The sequence below is a fragment of the Geotrypetes seraphini genome, chromosome 3 (genome assembly GCF_902459505.1).
Source record: "Geotrypetes seraphini chromosome 3, aGeoSer1.1, whole genome shotgun sequence".
NCBI classification, from domain to species: domain Eukaryota; kingdom Metazoa; phylum Chordata; class Amphibia; order Gymnophiona; family Dermophiidae; genus Geotrypetes; species Geotrypetes seraphini.
In genome coordinates this window covers 336,539,648-336,558,079 of record NC_047086.1, presented here as the reverse complement: position 1 = coordinate 336,558,079, position 18,432 = coordinate 336,539,648, and the positions used below count along the sequence as shown (strand labels likewise).

The following is an 18,432-nucleotide window of genomic DNA, read 5'->3' as shown; positions in this document are numbered from 1 at the left end:
GTGGTAGAGTTTATGCAGTCACTGGGATGGGTAGTCAATCTTTCCAAGAGCTGGCTGTCTCCCTCTCAGCGCCTGGAGTATCTAGGCTTGCTGTTCGACACCTCCTTGGGGAAGGTCTTCCTTCTGGAGGCCCGGGTAAGCAAATTGCAATCTCAAATTCGCCTGCTTATGATGTCCCGGTGTCCTCGGGCGCAGATTTCCTCCAAGTCTTGGGGTCAATGGTGGCTTCCCCTTGATGTAGTGAGGTGGTTGCGGGCCTACAAGCATCCTCTTCAGAGACGGTCAGACCGAGGACCTGGATGTTCTTGTTCAGCCATGGCCAATGGAGGGGCTGTTGTGTGTGTTCCCTCCGTGGCCAGAGTTCTTCTCCACATAACTCGCCATCCGGGCCTCGTAATTCTGGTGGCTCCGGAATGGCCTCAACGACTGTGGTATGTGGATCTAGTGAGGCATCTGATAGTGGATCCTCTTCCTCTGCCTCTCTTTGACCTTCTAACTGAGAGTCCCATTCCAATGTTCGATCCGGCTCCCTTTTGTCTTACGGCTTGGCTCTTAAAAGAGGTCGCCTAGGTAAGAAGGGGTATTCAGATAAAGTGATCTCAACTCTCTTGGGGTCCCAGAGGCTTTCCACCTCTTGGGCTTATGTGAGTGCTTGGCATCTATTTGAGGAATGGTGTGATGCATGTGGAGTGATCACTTTTCTCACTTCCCTGCTTAACTGGTTCTTGTAGGATGGCCTGGCTAGGGGACTGGCTTGATCTTCTCTCCGGATTCAGCTTGCGGCCTTGTCAGCCTTTTGGGGGTTATTGAAAGGTCTGCATTTGACTGCCATTCCTGAAATGATTCACTTCTTGTGTGCGGCCAAGTTGCTGAAGCCTCCCATATGACCCTCTGTTCCATCTTGGGATCTGAATCTGGTTCTGTCAGTTCTAGTGCACCCTCCTTTTGAACCGTTAGGTGACTGCTCTTTTAAGGACCTTACTCTTAAAGCGGTTTTCTTGTTGGCTATTACTTCAGCTAGATGTGTTTCTGAGCTGCAGGTGTTCTCTTGTAGGGCTCTCTCTTTGGAGTTTTCTAGGGAGCGGGTTTTCTTGAGGCTTGTTCCTTCTTTTCTGTCAAAGGTAGTTTCTCCTTTTCATGTCAATCAGGCAGTGGCCCTCCTGGTGTTGGGTAGCCGAGAGGGCTCTTCCGAGCAGAGACAACTGCGCAAGTTGGATGTCAGTTGGGTCCTTCGCTCTTATGTGCAGAGGACCCAGGAGATCAGATCATCTCTTTGTCTTTCTAGCGGGTCCTTGTAAGGGGGACTGCGCTTCTAAGACTACTATTGCATGCTGGATCAAGGAGACTATTGCTTCTGCTTATCTTCTGAAGAAGAAGCCTGTTCCAGAATTTCTTAAGGCTCATTCCACTAGGGTTCAGGCAGCTTCTTGGACTGAATCTTCTCTGGTGCCTCAAGTGGATATTTGCAAGGCTGCAGTTTGGTCTTCTCTGCATTCCTTTGTAATATACTAACGTGTGGATGTTCAAGTGCATCAGGACACGGTATTCGGTGAATGTGTTCTGGTATCGGCCCTTCGGGGGTCCCACCCTTAATGGGTACTGCTTTGGTACGTCCTATTCGTAAGGACTATGCCAGTCTACCAAGTAATACAGATGAAGAAATTAGGTTCTTATTTGCTAATTTTTTTCTGTTAGCTTGTAGACTGGTATAGTCCCCCACCCTATCTGTCTTTGTGCGGTGATTGTGGGTTTTTGTTTTGCTCGCGTGCAGATTTTGTTTTTTCTGCGGGTTCTAGAATTTTTCTAGGGCTGGGGAAAAGTAAGAGCAGCTCAGCTCAGCTGGCTGTGAGGATGTTTTCTATACCAGGATTAAGTTCAACACATGTTCCAACAGTAGTTTATAAGTATTTGTTGTTTTTTGCCACTTCTGTTCGGAGTGTGTTATACTGTTTTCAGTTGAAGTCTTTCCTAGGTTCTGCTTGGCTATTCAGCAGATTGAGTTGCTCAGGAGATTCTAGCCTGATTTACAAGTTTGTATTCAGTCTCCACCTGCTGGTAGCAGTGAGGCATATAACCCATTCGTAAGTACTATACCAGTCTACAAGCTAACAGAAAGAAAATTAGGAGGTAAGAACCTAATTTCTCTTTTTTGAGCGAATCACTCTTAATTTGTAGAAACATTTACGGACCACTGTACTGATGTGTTCATGATGTCAAGTTAGAATCAAGAGTAATACCTAGGAGTTTCATCGAAGAAACTATCTGTACCAAAATTGACTTGATCTGAATGGAGCATGAAAGAGAGATACATTTCCTGGGTGCGAAAAATATAGCAACATGGACTTTGTTTTATTTATGCTTAGGGGACAGAAAGCAAGCTTATGGTAAAGGGAATTCTGTCAACAGAGCAGAAGGGTCTGTTAGAATGGAAATATCAGGAAAGAGTGCAGAAACTCAAAAGACTTTTTTGGGAGTTATTGTCGGGTCTGCTTTGGGTGATTGTCTTACTGTATTTCCCCATAGATAGGCCGCAGCTTACACATTGATTTTGCAAACCGGCCTAGTGGGTGCGGCTTGCTTAAATGGGGTAACTTATCTTAAAATCATTATCCCTCCCATCAGATAGGGGGATGGTAGAGCAATGGGGTAATGCTGTGATAAAGTGCAGGAAGGCAGGAACTAGGATGCAGGGAGGCATTGCAGGGATTTACTCGGTGGATGATATTACCAAACTTAGCAAGCAGAAAGACTCCAGGCTGTGACATGAATGTTCCTGCTGTGGGAAAACAGCAGAACAAGTCTGGGCAGGAATGATCTGAGGCAGAGATATGACCCACAATGCAGGAAAACTTGGTTCCATATTAAAAAAGTGAATACTGGGTTCACATGCGAGGTCCCTGATGAAGACTACTTGACACAGCATCACCCTGCTCCCAGCACACAAACCTACTTGGACTGCTGCAGTCAGATGGGACATTACCTGCTGGACAGCTGCTGGCTGCCTCCTCCAATCTCGTGGCCAGCGGTGCAGGGTAGGAGCGATCTTTTCAATCTCTGGCCTGGCCCCATGCCGCTTCCTGAATGGCTGCCGTCAATTCTCGTGGGACTTGCGAGAACTGATGACAGCCATTCAGGAAGTGGCGTGGGGCCAGGCTGGAGATCGAAAAGATCACTCCTGCCCTGCACCGCTAGTTGCTATATTGGAGGAGTCAGCTGGCAGCCGTCCAGCAAGGGAGGTTTTTAAGGGGGGATGATTTAAAAAGGTACCCGTAGGATAAACCGCGGCTAATACCATGGGGCAGTTTATCTACCAGTTTTAAAACATTAATCAGCATTTGCTGCGGCCTATAGAATGGAGAGGACTGTCATGTGGGGGCGGCCTCTCTATGGGGAAATATGGTACTTCTCTTTGGAAAGGGAAGGATTTGCAGGATTTCTAAAGAAATTTAAAAATGTCTATTTATATAATTCTGTAATGTCTAGATCACTATTATATGTGATTTGTTAAATTGTAAAAGAATATGAAGAAATGATTTGTTGTGTGTCAATGTTTGTTTTACTGGAAACTTAAGAATTGTATAAGATTGTCAGTGCAAAATATTTTATGTACATATACAGTGGTACCTTGGATTACGAGCATAATCTGTTCCAGGAGCATGCTTGTAATCCAAAATGCTCGTTTATCAAAGCGAGTTTCCCCATAGGAAATAATGGAAACTCGCTTTGATAGGTTCCCACCCTCCCTCCCACCGAGGCCAGCAGCGCTGCTCCCCCCCCCAAGAGAACTGGCATTGCTCCCCCCGAAGCCACCCCGCGAACCTGCACCCTCCCCCCTGCGATCCGGAACCCCCCCCCCCCCCCCCCGCCGCGACCTGAGGTCCCCCAACCTACCCGAACTCTCTTCTTACTTTAGTGTAGCCTCCGCACCGGCATTTCCTGCAGGACATGCTGGTGCCGGTGCGGAGGCTACACTGAAATAAGAAGAGGGTTCGGGTGGGTTGGGGGACCTCAGGTCGTGGCGGTGGGGGTGTGTGCCAGATCGCGGGGGGGAGGGTGCCAGTTAGCAGGGGGGCGCTCGCAAATCGAGGCGAGCTCGGTTTCTGAGGTGCCGATTTTGCAAATGTTTTGCTCGTCTTGCAAAACACTCGCAAACCAGTGCACTCGTAAACCGAGGTACCACTGTATAGTTAAATATACTGTAGAATTCAGTTTAAGATAAGATATTATCTTCAAAGTGTTGTATGATGAGGCTTCAATATTGCTAGCTTGTCCTTAGCATTCTCATCAACCTACAAGTTTTTTTGAGATCTGCAGACAGGACTTAATAAAGATCTGGGCTTCCTTTCCCACTACAAAGACTTTTAAAACTATTTTGCCACCTTTCTGCTCACCCACCCACCCACTTCTCCCTCTTTCTGTGAAACTATCCCTGAAATGCTTTCATGTTTTCCTTATATATACTGACAGAGTACGGTATTGGGTTTCAAGAAAGGATTAGATGTTTTCCTGAAGGAAAAGGGGATTGAAGGCTATATATAGAGGATTAATATGCAGGTCCTGGACCTGATGGGCCGCCGCGTGAGCGTACTGCTGGACATGATGGACCTCTGGTCTGACCCAGCAGAGGCACTGCTTATGTTGTTATGTTCTTATTTGCTTCTGATCTGAAGAAGGGCTACCTTTGAAAGCTCATCATAAAATGCATTGAGTTAGGGCAATAAAAAGGTGTTACCTTATTTCCTTTGTTTTTTGTTTTATATTACCTTGGAAAGTGGACATCATGGCCATTTCATTCAAGAAATTGTTGTTAACTATACTGCCATTCCACAAGTTTAGGCAGAAAATTATAGATTTTTGATCTTTTCTTTTGCCATTCTCTTCTGTGCAGTACTTTGCCAGAGGAATTGTATAGTGCGACAACTTTTCTTTTTTGCATTTTCAGAAATGTTTGAAAGTGTACCTACTTAGTCAAATGTTTTAGTTACCATATTTTTCCGCTCCATAAGACGCACCTGACCATAAGACGCACCCTAGATTTAGAGGAGGAAAACAAGAAAAAAACATTCAGAACCAAATTCTCCCTGCCAGGCTCTGCACCCAACCCTACACTCCTTGCCAAACTCTGCACCCTGTCAGGCTCTGTACCCTGTCCCCCATCTTTTGGTCTAGTGGTAGGGCGGAACTGGAGGGATATGAACCAGCCATCTAACAATTTTTTTCACCCCAGTACCTTTTAAAATCATCTCCCTGTACCTTCCCAGTACTTTTAAGTTTAAATATTTTTTATTAGACATTCAAAAATATTGAATGCAAGGAATGCAAGAATATATTAAATCATCCAGTAAAGGTTACAGGAAGTACCCCAACCCTATTCCACCTACCTCTCTCCCTCTCTTATGATCAAACAATTTGTATTGAGGAGAAAAATTACAAGCAGAAGAACAGTATACAAAATACACATCAGTTGTAACAAGATCAGAAAAGTGACAATCATAATATAGTCAAATATTCACAATGTTACAGCTACAATATCTCCCACCCCACAAAAGCAACAAGAAAATCCCCTCCCCCATGTCAACAACATATCTATGTGGTATCAATGCCGAAACTAGCCAAGGCCCTGGTTCTTAAGAGACCCCAGTCTTGGGGGAGGAAACAAGAGGCACCGAAACCCCAGACACAAACAAAAGGGGGGGGGAAAGGAAGATAGGTTCATCTTCCACAGTGGTAGCCCTGACTGTAGGACGGGCAGAAAAATGTCCAAAATCTTTCATCTATGGTCCGCTCTGGTCCCCCCCCCATATCTTTTTAAATAGATGGCTGTCTTGTCCTTTTTTTGCGGCGCACAAGTCAGGACCATGGAGGTCAGGCGTGAGCTTTCTGTGCTCCCGCCTGGCCCTACGCTACTATCTGAATGGCTGCCGTGAGTTCTTGCGAGTCCCGCAAGAACTCAGGGCAGCCATTCAGATAGTGGCCTCTGTGCCGCTAGCGAGGGATGGATACACGCTGGACCACCAGGTACTATGATGACAGCGGTGGGCGGGTGTTTTAAAAGGTGTGGCGGTGTGCTTTAAAAAAGGAGGGGAAGCGGCAGGTGTTTTAAAACAGTGCTGGGAGGGTTAAAAATTGTACCATCGCTCCATAAGATGCACCAAGTTTTCCACCCACTTTTGGGTGGAAAAAAGTGCATATTATGGAGCGAAAAATACAGTAACAAGTATTTTGAAGTTAAATTTGACTTATTTCTTATTCTCATGTTAATTTCATTTTATTGTTTGTTCTCTACTTGGTTGTGTATGTTTTGTAAGTCACCTAGAATTGTTTAGATAGAGTGGATTATAAATGGTTAGAAGTGCAGTGATAATAAGTTCTGTCTTAATAAAGTATTTTCTTTACAATTGGATATTTTCTGTCCTACACAAAGTTTCTAAACTATGGTCCTAAATTTGTGCCCTATTTTTAGACAAACTTGCGCCGCCAGCCCCCTTTCCCCTCCTCTTTATGAAGCAACGTTAGGCTTTTTTATTGCTGGCCATGACAGTGAAAGCTCTAATGCTCATAGAATTCCTATGAACATCAGAGCTAATACCGCCATGGCTGACAATAAAAAAGCCTAATGCAGCTTTGTTAAAGGCAGTCTTAGTTTTTTTTACTGTAAATTCATATTAATTTAGGAGCTTACAGGTTATGCTTAGAAAGTTAGGTCTGTCATTTGCTTTTATATTGGAGTCTAATTTATGAGCCTAGTGTTCAAATTCAGTGCTAAGCTCCTAATTTTTCCCCACCATAATTCTGTCCCTCTTAAAAGATCCATTTTTTTTAAAACTTGGAGTTAACTATACAGTATCTTAGTAAATTTTCAGAGAGACCAATTTATGTACTTAAACTGACTAAGGGGTCCTTTTAATACTATGGTAAACAGTGGCCTTAACATGAGTCTTTTACTACAGCAGTAAATTATCTGATTTTCTAATTTTTATATTAATGGCTATGTACTAATGTGGCCACTAACTCATGACCATTAAATAGCTTTAACGCAAGGGTCTCAAAGTCGCTCCTTGAGGGCCGCAATCCAGTTGGGTTTTTAGGATTTCCCCAATGAATATGCATGAGATCTATGTGCATGCACTGCTTTCAATGCATATTCATTGGGGAAATCCTGAAAACCCGACTGGATTGCGGCCGGAAATTTGAGATCCCTGCTTTATGCATGTGTACTTACTGATACCTGTTTGTAGGCAGTAAGGGCTCGTGCTCTAATCCTGCTCTAATCAGTTAGGGCAAGGTAATGTAGTTGCACTAATTGAATAGCACAGGAATGCCCACTCTGTCCCCCCTCAATACGCCCTCTCCAATAAAAATAAAAAAATATTTTTTAGCATGTGGTTACAGTGCATTATTTGAAACTTAACTGTATGACACTAGTGCATCCCATGGCAAGACATTTTAAGCTGTGGTAAGTGCATACTAGTGCTTAATGCAGCTTTAGTGAAAGGATGTCAAAGTTGGGAACATAAAACCTTTGAATTTTGGGCTCTCAGCTCTCTTTAATGGAGGAACTTGTAAAAATAAATATTTGTAATTAATCTTAAAATATGGGGGATGGAGGTTTATGTTACCTTTAAGGGGAGCAATCACTCATACTTTTTATGAGCATCACTTACAGATTTTGCAGTCGCTCACTTCCAGTGGCAAGAAGAAGAAACACATGCAGAAAGATTTGCTCATGTCTAGTCAGTCCTTAGAGGGAGCATAGGTGGAGCTCAAAGATTGCTTTATAAGAAGCAGTTTTTCTGGCAGATGATTTGCCTTGCTGTGGAAGAGGCAGTGGGGAAACTGATAAAAGAAAAGTGATTAAAATATATTTACTGGCTTATCCTTTAGTAAAATAGTACCTGATCAATTTTTTGCTTTGCAAATGGAAAAGTGAATTATCAGAGGTAAAGATGTCAATATATTTTATATAATGACATGTAATACCAGAGCTTCTGACTTTTTTCTTCATTTTATGTTTTTTAAATTATTTTTTTAGTTAAAACATTGTAGCCGCTATATACATGATCTGTTCCCTTCTTTGATCAAAAACTTGGACCCTATTCCACTGAGACATCTTCTTGACCTGGTAGCATCTCTTCATCCCAGTGTCCATACTGAGCAGGTAAAACAGTTGTTATATTTGAAAAGCAATAATGTGGAATGAAAAATGCTATTTTCTGAGATAATTTAACTGGGATCTTACTGAAGGAAAATGTTATACAACTCCCAACAGAACTTTTGTGAGCTACCAGCAAAAAGATTATATCAAAAGATACATTTTTATCTTATTTTTGTATGATATGCCATGCTGGCTTTATTTGCATTTTTGTTTTATAGTTAGAATTGACCAGCTGGTATATGTTGGATGTATGCTCAATCAAGATGTGTGTTGGCAAACTGGTTTGTACATGATCAGTAGTAGAGAATGACATGGGAAAAAAATTTGTCCTCGTCACCGCCCTGTCCCTGCGATCACCGTCCCTGTCACCGCTCCGTCCCCACCCCGTCCCTGCGACTACTATCCCCGCAGCATCCTTAAAAACCTCAGTACTGCAGTATTTAGCTTATTCCTTCCTTATAAATCAATGTTCTTCTGGCTGCTGAATTAGAGAAAGAGATGTTCAGCTGGCAGGGCTTTGTTTATAAATTTTTATCAACACAGCAAATATACTACTTTAATAATAATAATAACTTTATTCTTCTATACCGCCACAATCTTGCGACTTCTAGGCGGTTTACAATCAAGAGTGCTGGACATTCAGCGAAATACAATAAGTAGATATTCAGAGGAAATACAGAGATCAGAGACTTCAGGAGGCAATAGTATAGAAATACAATTTGCTGAGCAAAAATGTAATATGTACATTTTAGTAGGTAATGTCCGACAGGACCTGTTGGGGATAAATAGCAACGTAAAGTTACGATAAGATGAAGATAACAGATTATATTTATAACAGTGCTGTAAGTTCAGGTGGAATAGGGAGGGGGGAGGGAGAGGGAGAGCGGGTCAATTGTTTAGGTATTTCTGGAACAGGTATGTTTTTAGGCGTTTCCTCAATTCCCCATATGTAGTGGGTGAAAGCAGTTGGTCTAGGTCTTTGCCCCATAGTACTGCTTGGTGAGAAAGAAGGTGTTCGTAGTGTTTTTTCATTTTGCAGCCTCTAAGTGGAGGGGAAATGAGTTTTGGGTGTGTGTTTCTCTTGAGTTTGTTATTAGAAAATGCAAAAAGGTCCGTTATGTACTTGGGGGTCAGGCCGTATAGTACTTTGAAGCAGAGGCAGGCAAATTTAAACCTTACTCGGGCTTCCGTTGGTAGCCAGTGCAGTTGCCGATAGTAGGGTGTCACGTGGTCGAATTTCTTCAGCCCGAAGATAAGTCTGTCCGCAGCATTTTGCATTATTTGGAGACGTCTCATATTCTTTTGTGAGATTGCTAGATAGGCGATGTTGCAGTAGTCAAGCTGACTCAGTATGAAGGATTGCACTAGGATTATGAATGTTGACATAACGAAGTATGATTTAATGGTTCTGAGTTTCCAGAGAGTAAGGAAACCTTTTCTGAATAGGGAATCCACTTGTTCCTTCATTGTTAGGCATTGGTCTAGAATAACACCTTAGTCTAGAATAACACCTAAAGCAAAAAAAAAAATAAATATATATATATATAATAGAAATTTATTTTTCTACATTTGTTTTCTGGTTTCTGCTTTCCTCATCTTCTCATTGAATTCCTTCCATCCATATCTGTCTTCTCTCAGCGTCTTTCATTTGCTCTGTTACTGTGCCTCTCCCTTCACCCCCCTCCAATTGGTCTGGCACCCATGTTCTTCCTTCCGCTCCCCCCATAGTCTGGCTTCTCTGTCTTCTTCCCACTCTCTGTTCCCCATTTCCCTTCAGCGTCTTCTCCCCATTCTCTGTTCCCCATTTCCCTTCAGCGTCTTCTCCCCACTCTGTTTCCCATTTTCCTTCAGCGTCTTCTCCCCACTCTCTGTTCCCCATTTCCCTTTAGCGTCTGTTCCTTTCCTTTCCACCACCACCCTTCCCTCTCGCCACCTCTCCGCCCTTTAGCACCCGTCGCGTGGTCCAAGCATCTCTCTCTCTCCCCCTTACATTTGCGGCATGTTTTAAGTTTACAGAGCAATTTGCTCAAGCCGATGAGTCTGCCTGCAGATGCATGCGATTGCAGGCAGACTCCGGCAGCTTGAGTAAGTTACTCTGTAAACTTAAAATGCACCGCAAAGGTAAGGGGGAGATAGATAGATTCAGCCGGTAGGAAGGAGGGAGGGGGCCGCAAGCAATCGGTGACCGCGCGCGTTCTCTCCCTTAACTGCGGGGACAAGGCCATTCATCGCTCCACGGGGCGGTGGATGGCTTTGTCCCCCGTACCCAAAGCGAGCACTTCCCCCCCATCGTTTCGACGGGTTACCCGCGGAACAGCCACTGTGTCATTCTCTAATCAGTAGGTCTGCTTATCTTAGCCAAAGTCCTATATCCCTCAAAACTAAGTACAACTCACAGTTGCACCAATTATCTATATTTTTCTGTTAGTACATATAAATAACTAGATGGTTTAGTACATAGACATCGGGGGGGGAGGGGGGCAGCAGGCACAATGCCACCCTAAAAAATTGTCGGTAGGACCTTTGTCCTCCTGGGCCTTCTTTATGCTTCCCCCCTCCGGCTGATATGGCTTTGCGTACTCCTGTGCATGCCGTTCCTGGCTCGTGTTACCGGTGCCATTTTAGGCTTCCTCCCCGGGTTGAACCTCTTCAGGGCATGCAACAATGTTGGCACTCACTTTCCCCTTTCTCCTCGGTGGCTGGCACTCAAAAGAAACTAATGCCGCAGCCGCCGAGGAAAGCTATCTCCTGTGCGTTGGGCTTATCTCTGCCCTGACTCTTTGTTTCCTCCTTCCTTCCGGTGGCCAGTGCAGCCAAATAAAAAAAAAAACAAAACCAACTGTTGAAAAAACTTCATTGGCTTCCGGTCTGTTACAGGATACAATTTAAGTATACATGTGTGGTTTTCAAACTCCTTTATGGAATATTCGACCCTTTGATTTCTCTTAGTTGGAATTCTTTCAGATCTTGCTATTCAAGGATCACAACAATTTATAAATTAGCATTCCCTTCTTTGAAAGGAGCTAAATGTACTGGGAAGCTTAATAAATCTATGTAACAGTGGTGCCTCACACAACGAACTTAATCCGTTCCAGGAGCAAGTTTGTTATGTGAAACGTTCGTTGTGTGAAACGCGTTTTCCCATAACAATACATGTTAAAAAAAATAATTCGTTCTGTAGCATAAAATATGCTAAGATGACATAAAAAAAGATAAATTTTTGGTTATTATTTTTATTTAGATACATCTAAAAACATAATTGTTTTTTAAAACAACACACATTTTTTAAATTTAAAGACAGACTAAGTAGAGTCTAATTTTACAGTGAGAGGGCAGAGTCTCAGCGGCAAAAACTGGGACTTAACTGTTCATTTTTTTTTTTTTCTACCGTGTTTCCCCGATGATAAGGCAGGGCCATCAAATAAGACAGCCCCCCCTTTTTAGAAAAAATGTAAAATAAGGCACCCCCCCCCCCGCAAATAAGCCACCCACCGATACCTGCGCTTACCCGAATCGGGTGGTACGGTGGGTGACTCCGTGTGGTCCCTGGCACCCCCGACACGATCGGGGCAAGAGGGAGCTCAAGCCCTCTTGCCCCCCCGACTCCCCGACACGATCGGGGCAAGAGGGAGCTCAAGCCCTCTTGCCCCCCCCGACTCCCCGACACGATCGGGGCAAGAGGGAGCTCAAGCCCTCTTGCCCCCCCCGACCCCCCGACACGATCGGGGCAAGAGGGAGCTCAAGCCCTCTTGCCCCCCCGACTCCCCGACACGATCGGGGCAAGAGGGAGCTCAAGCCCTCTTGCCCCCCCCGACTCCCCGACACGATCGGGGCAAAAGGGAGCCCAAGCCCTCTTGCCCCGCCGATTCCCCAACTCCCCGACAATATCGGGCCAGGAGGGAGCCCAAGTCCTCCTGGCCACGGCGACCCCCTAACCCCACCCTGCACTACATTACGGGCAGGAGGGATCCCAGGCCCTCCTGCCCTCGACGCAAACCCCCCCTCCCCCCAACGACCGCCCCCCCCCAAGAACCTCCGACCGCCCCCCCAGCCGACCCGCGACCCCCCTGGCCGACCCCCACGACACCCCCAACCCCCTTCCCCGTACCTTTCTGTAGTTGGCCGGACAGACGGGAGCCAAACCCGCCTGTCCGGCAGGCAGCCATCGACGGAATGAGGCCGGATTGGCCCATCCGTCCCAAAGCTCCGCCTACTGGTGGGGCCTAAGGCGCCTGGGCCAATCAGAATAGGCCCGGGAGCCTTAGGTCCCTCCTGGGGGCAGGGCCTGAGGCACATGGTCGGGTTGGGCCCATGTGCCTCAGGCCCCGCCCCCAGGAGGGACCTAAGGCTCCCGGGCCTATTCTGATTGGCCCAGGCGCCTTAGGCCCCACCAGTAGGCGGAGCTTTGGGACGGATGGGCCAATCCGGCCTCATTCCGTCGTTGGCTGCCTGCCGGACAGGCGGGTTTGGCTCCCGTCTGTCCGGCCAACTACAGAAAGGTACGGGGAAGGGGGTTGGGGGTGTCGTGGGGGTCGGCCAGGGGGGTCGCGGGTCGGCTGGGGGGGCGGTCGGAGGTTCTTGGGGGGGGCGGTCGTTGGGGGGAGGGGGGGTTTGCGTCGAGGGCAGGAGGGCCTGGGATCCCTCCTGCCCGTAATGTAGTGCAGGGTGGGGTTAGGGGGTCGCCGTGGCCAGGAGGACTTGGGCTCCCTCCTGGCCCGATATTGTGTGGGGAGTTGGGGAATCGGCGGGGCAAGAGGGCTTGGGCTCCTTTTTGCCCCGATCGTGTCGGGGAGTCGGGGGGGGCAAGAGGGAACCAGGCGGAGAGAGGGCAGTTAAGCGCAGTGCCTGCGCGGAAGGATGCAGCTCGGGCGACTTCGTTGTGTGAAACGAAGTTCGTTGTACGGATCAAGACATAAAGTTCGTTGTGCGCAGCGTTCGCTGTGCGAGGCGTCCGTTATGCGAGGCACCACTGTACTGGGAAGCTTAATAAATCTATCATATTCAAATTGGTGGGAATTTGGAATGGACTTCCAGACTCCCTAAGGCTGTTAGGTCAATTAAATCAATTCCGAAAAAGTTTAAAACCGTGGTTTTCACAATAGTCACCTAATATTTTCAGCTGATAAACAGTAATGTAAGCAATTTAGTACTCTTTCCTCTTAACCTGTACCATCCATCTAATCTTAACTAATAGCATTTTAATTTCATAGTCTATTAGTTTGTTACTCTTCTTTTTAATGAACTGTAAACCGAGTTGAGCTCCTTAGAGAGATGATCCGGTACATAAATTGAAGATTAGATATGTGTCCCCACTAGTGTCGTGCTTCGAGATCTCTGCAGGTCCTGGAGACCTGCTAACAGGCCCAACACAGCAACTGGACACTAAAAAATAGAAAAACAAAACAGGCCTAAGACCCACGGCGGTCTGCCATCTCTATATTCTCTCCGAGGTGGGTTTCTTTTATTTAACTATTATTTTTTAACTTCTTGGTTACAGAGTGAAGTGTAAGAGAAGGGAAGAGATGGTGCACATGGATAGAACATAAGAATTGCTGCTGCTGGGTCAGACCAATGGTTCATCGTGCCCAGCAGTCTGCTCACATGGTGGCCCTTAGGTCAAAGGCAAGTGCCCTATTTGAGTATAGCCTTATCTGCGTACGTTCTGATTCAGCAGGAACTTATCTAACCCTTTCTTGAATCCCTAGAGAGTGCTTTCCCCTATAACAGCCTCTGGAAGAGCATTCCGTATTTCTACCACTCTGGGTGAAGAAGAACTTCCTTACGTTTGTATGAAATCTATCCCCTTTTAACTTTAGAAAGTGCCCTCTCGTTCTCTTCACCTTGGAGAGGGTGAACAATCTCTATTTCTATATTGTCAATTCCCTTCAATATCTTGAATGTTTCAATCATGTCTCCTCTGTCTCCTCTTTTCAATGGAGAAGAGCCCCAGTTTCTCTAGCCTCTCATTGTACGCAACTCCTTCAGTCCCTTCACTATTTTTGTTGCTCTTCTCTGGATCCTTTTGAGTAGTACTATGTCCTTTTTCATGTACGGCGACCAGTATTGGACGCAGTATTTCAGGTGGGGGCACACCATTGCCCAGCACAGTGGCATGATAACCTTCTCAGATCTGTTTGTGATCCCTGTCTTAATCATTCCTAGCATTCTGTTTGCCCTTTTTGCCGCCGCCGCATATTGCGTGGACAGCTTCATTGACTTGTCTACAAATACTCCCAAGTCTCTTTCCTGGGGGCTCTCTCCAAGTACAGCACCGGACATCCTGTATTCGTGCATATGATTATTGTTACCGACATGCATCACCTTGCACTTATCCATGTTGAACCTCATTTGCCATTTCGCAGCCCATTTCTCGAGTGTGTTTGTCTCATTGTAGGTCTTTGCAATCTTTCTGTGTCCTCACTACTCTGAATAACTTTGTATCGTCCGCAAATTTAATCACCTCATTCATCATTTATAAATATGTTGAAGAGCAGAGGCCCAAGCACCGAACCCTGCGGCACCCCACTTGTGATGCTTTTCCAGTCCAAGTATTGTCCATTTACCCTCACTCTCTGTTTCCTATCTATCAACCAGTTTCTAATCCACGTGAGTATATCACCCTTGATGCCATGACTCTCAATTTTTCGAAGTAGACGTTCATGCGGAACCTTGTCAAACACCTCCTGAAAATCTAGATATATGATGTCGACTGGGTCACCCTTGTCTGTCTGCCTGTTTACTCTCTCGAAGAAGTGCAGTAAGTTTGTCAAGCAAGATCTTCCTTTGCTGAAGCCGTGCTGGCTGGTCCTCATCAGATTTTGTCCATCAAGGTGATCAATTATGCGGTCATTTATCAGCGTCTCTACCATTTTTCCTGGTACCAAAGTCAGACTCGCTGGTCTGTGTTTTCCTGGATCTTCCCTCGAACCTTTCTTGAAAATCTGCGTAACGTTCGCCACTTTCCAGTCTTCTGGAATGTTTCCTGATTGATCGACAGATTGGTTATTAGTTGAAACAGTTCAGCTATGACCCCTTTCAGTTCCTTGATTACCCTTGGGTGGATGCCGTCCAGGCCCAGGGATTTATCGTTTTTAAGCCTATCAATCTGCCTGCACACCTCTTCTAGGCTGACTGTCGACCCTGCCAGTTTCTCGTCTTAATTTTATGCATATAGCCTGTCGGCTTCTGGTATATTGGATATATCCTTTTCGGTAAATACAGACCCAAAAAAATGTGTTCAGTTTTTTGGCGATGGCTTTGTACTCCTTTAGTACTCCCTTTATTCCTTGGTCATCCACTGCTTCCTTTGCGGGTCGTTTCCCATCAATATATAGAAAGAACAGCTTAAAATTTTTTGCCTCCTTGGCTATTTTTTCCTCATAGTCTCTTTTGGCTCCTCTTACCGCCTTATGGCACTTACTTTGATGTTGGTTTTGCTTTTTCTAGTTTTGTCCGTTTTTGTGCTTTTGCATTCCTGAAATGAAGTTTTGTTGTCTTTGATCACTTCTTTCACTGCTACAGTGAGCCACGCCAGTTCCTTGTTCTTTTTCCTCTTGGAACCCTTGTTGATACACAGTATATAGAGATTTTGTGCCTCGGTGACTGTGTCCTTAAAAATGGACCATGCTTGCTCTAGCGTTTTTACAGTGCTTATCTTCTTCCTAATTGTCTTCCTCACCATGACTCTCATCCCTTTGTAGTTCCCTTTTCGAAAGTTCAGTGCCGTGGCAGTTGTTCTGGATCAATTTTTTTTTTGTTCCTTTATCCAGGTTGAAGTGGATCATATTGTGATCACTGTTTCCCAGCATCCCTTCTACTTCTATACCTTGTGCCAGTCCTCATAGTGGGGTGTGGGAGGGAAGAGATGTGCACATGGATGGAGGGGAGAGGCAGAGAACAGAGGAAAGAGATGGTACACATGGATGGAGGAGAGGGGAACAGATGGAAAGGTAGATATATTTGAGATGGAGGCAGAAAATAGAAGAAAACTGAATTGTGCCAAAGATGTGGATGTAGTGCAAAAGGTAAAGGAGAGGAAAGAAGCAGCAAATGCATAAGGAGGCCTTGGAAACAGTGTTAAAAGCACATAGGTGACAAGATGATCAGAAAAAATTGCTAGATAACAAAGGTAGGAAAATGTTATTTTCAATTTAGTGATTGAAATATGTCAATTTTGAAAATTATATATTTTAAAATATTTTATATGTTTTTATATTTTGAACTATTCAGGAAGAAATGCATTTTTTTGTATTCCTTTTGTGGTGTTCTGTGTGCAGAGCCTGGCATATTAGGGTTTTGTATGTGTACAATAGTACTTTTGTTTGTGTGTTTGTTTTTGACAAAGTTTATTTGTTTTCTGCATGTGTGACTGAGGCCAGGTGTTCTGGTGGGGATGGAAGTCCAGAAACTTGGTTGGTGTTATGGCCCCAAGTAGGAAGATATTTGTTGGCTCTCCTTTCAACTTTTTTGGACTCTAAACAGCCCCAACTTAAAAATTAGTGAAAACCACTGTCCTACTGCCTATTGTATTTTTGCAGTGATTTGTGTTGAGAGTGAGCATTGTAGAGCTCTCAACACTTCACAGTTAGTACAATGTGAGGGGCATAATAAAAAAAAACGTCTAAGGTCCCCTTTTGGCCTAAGGCTTTAAACGTTGAAAGTAGAAGCAGGGAAAATGTCCATAATAAAAAAAAACGTCCAAAAGGAGGTTTTTTTTTGATAATGGCCTGCCTCTACGTTCAGCTGTTTAAACTCCCAGACCACCACACTACGTTTAGGTCCATAATGAACCTAAAAAATGCCTAAGCCCCAAATGTCCAACACAAGGGCTTTTAGGCGAAGGAGGAGCCAGTCCTTCGCCTAAAAGCTGGATTCTGTAACCGGTGTCTGTCAAAAACAACACCGGTTACAGAATCCACACCCCCCCACGACATCGGGGCAAGAGGGAGTACAAGCCCTCTTGCCCCGCGTCACCCCCGAACCCCCAATGAAGATTGGGGCAAGAGGGAGCCCAAGCCCTCTTGCCCCGCGATCTCCAATCCCCCCCCCCCCCCAAGTCCGATGGGGCAAGGAGGGAGCCAAAGCCTTCCTGGCCATGCGACCCCCACCCCCTATAAGATTGGGCAGGAGGGAGCCCAACCCCTCCTGCCCAGGTGGACCCCCTACCCCCCACCCCCACTAAAATACGGGCAGGAGGGATCCCAGGCCCTCCTGCCCTCGACACAACCCCCCCAATGACCGCCTCCCGAACCCCCGATCGCCGACCCACGACCCCCCCCCCCCCCGCCGACCCCACGACCCCTCCTACCCCGAATCCTACCCTCCATACCTTGTCAACGTTGGCTGGATGGACGGGTGCCAAGCCCGTCTGTCCGGCAGGCCAGCTGGCTCCAGAATGGGGCCGGATTGGCCCAGGCAGCTTAAACCCCGCCCACAGGTGGGGCCTGAGGCGCCTGGGCCAACCAGAATAGACCCGGGAGCCTTAGGTTCCTGTGGGCGGGGCCTTAGGCACATGGGCATCTCTCCTGTCGCTGGTCACGGCAGTTCGGGTAGAGGAATGATGGCATCGCAGTAGGGGAGATGAGGCATCTCTCTTGCCGCGATCATTGCTTTAGGGGGTAGGCAGGTTGCTGGGGCCGATGAGTTGATCGCAGCAGCCACGATCAGCTCAGCGGCCCCTTTTTCGTCTAAGTCAAAACGTATAAGTGCCGACTAGGCAACCTGCCTAAAGTTTTGATTATACCTCCTGCACGCCTAAGTCTAGGTCTGCCCACCCCCGGCCCTTTCCCCTCCTCTAAAAACGCCTCTTTTCTCTCTGTGCGTTTAGAGGCAGGGGAAAGGCCTAAGCTGGTTTTAGATACGTCTAAAACCAGCTTTGATTATGGACGATCAGGCTTTTTGATCATCCAAGTAGCCATTTAGGCCACTTTTTATACGTTTTTTTCTTTTGATTATGAGCCCCTGTATGTTTATTAAAATTAAATAGTTAACAGAAAAAAAGGAAACCAGATACTGTAATAGATCAGTGTTTTTCAACCTTTTCAAGCCAAGTACCCCCTAAGCCTAACAAATACCAACTGAGTACCCCCGCCCAAACTCCGCCCCGGACTCCACCCCATAATAATACTACTAATTGTAATGCATTTTCTTCCATCCATTTTCCATATACACACAATATAAGACAACACAAGCCATCAAGAAAGATAGTAAAAGAAATAAACAATTCCAAGTTAGTAGAGGTAAGGTTAATCCCACAAAATTTTGGTCTCACTTTGACA

At 45.7% G+C, this 18,432-nt stretch overlaps 1 protein-coding gene across 8 annotated transcripts in view; it reads left to right on the top strand.

Annotated features, from left to right (window-relative positions):
- The window catches only part of USP34 (ubiquitin specific peptidase 34), a 1,084,964-nt gene that overhangs the window by 291,134 nt on the left and 775,398 nt on the right, over nt 1–18,432 (top strand). For all 8 annotated transcript variants that reach the window (XM_033939082.1, XM_033939080.1, XM_033939079.1 and 5 more), the window contains one exon: nt 8,033–8,158. In XM_033939082.1, coding sequence (XP_033794973.1) covers nt 8,033–8,158 — 126 coding nt within the window. The remainder of the gene's footprint in view (nt 1–8,032; nt 8,159–18,432) is intronic.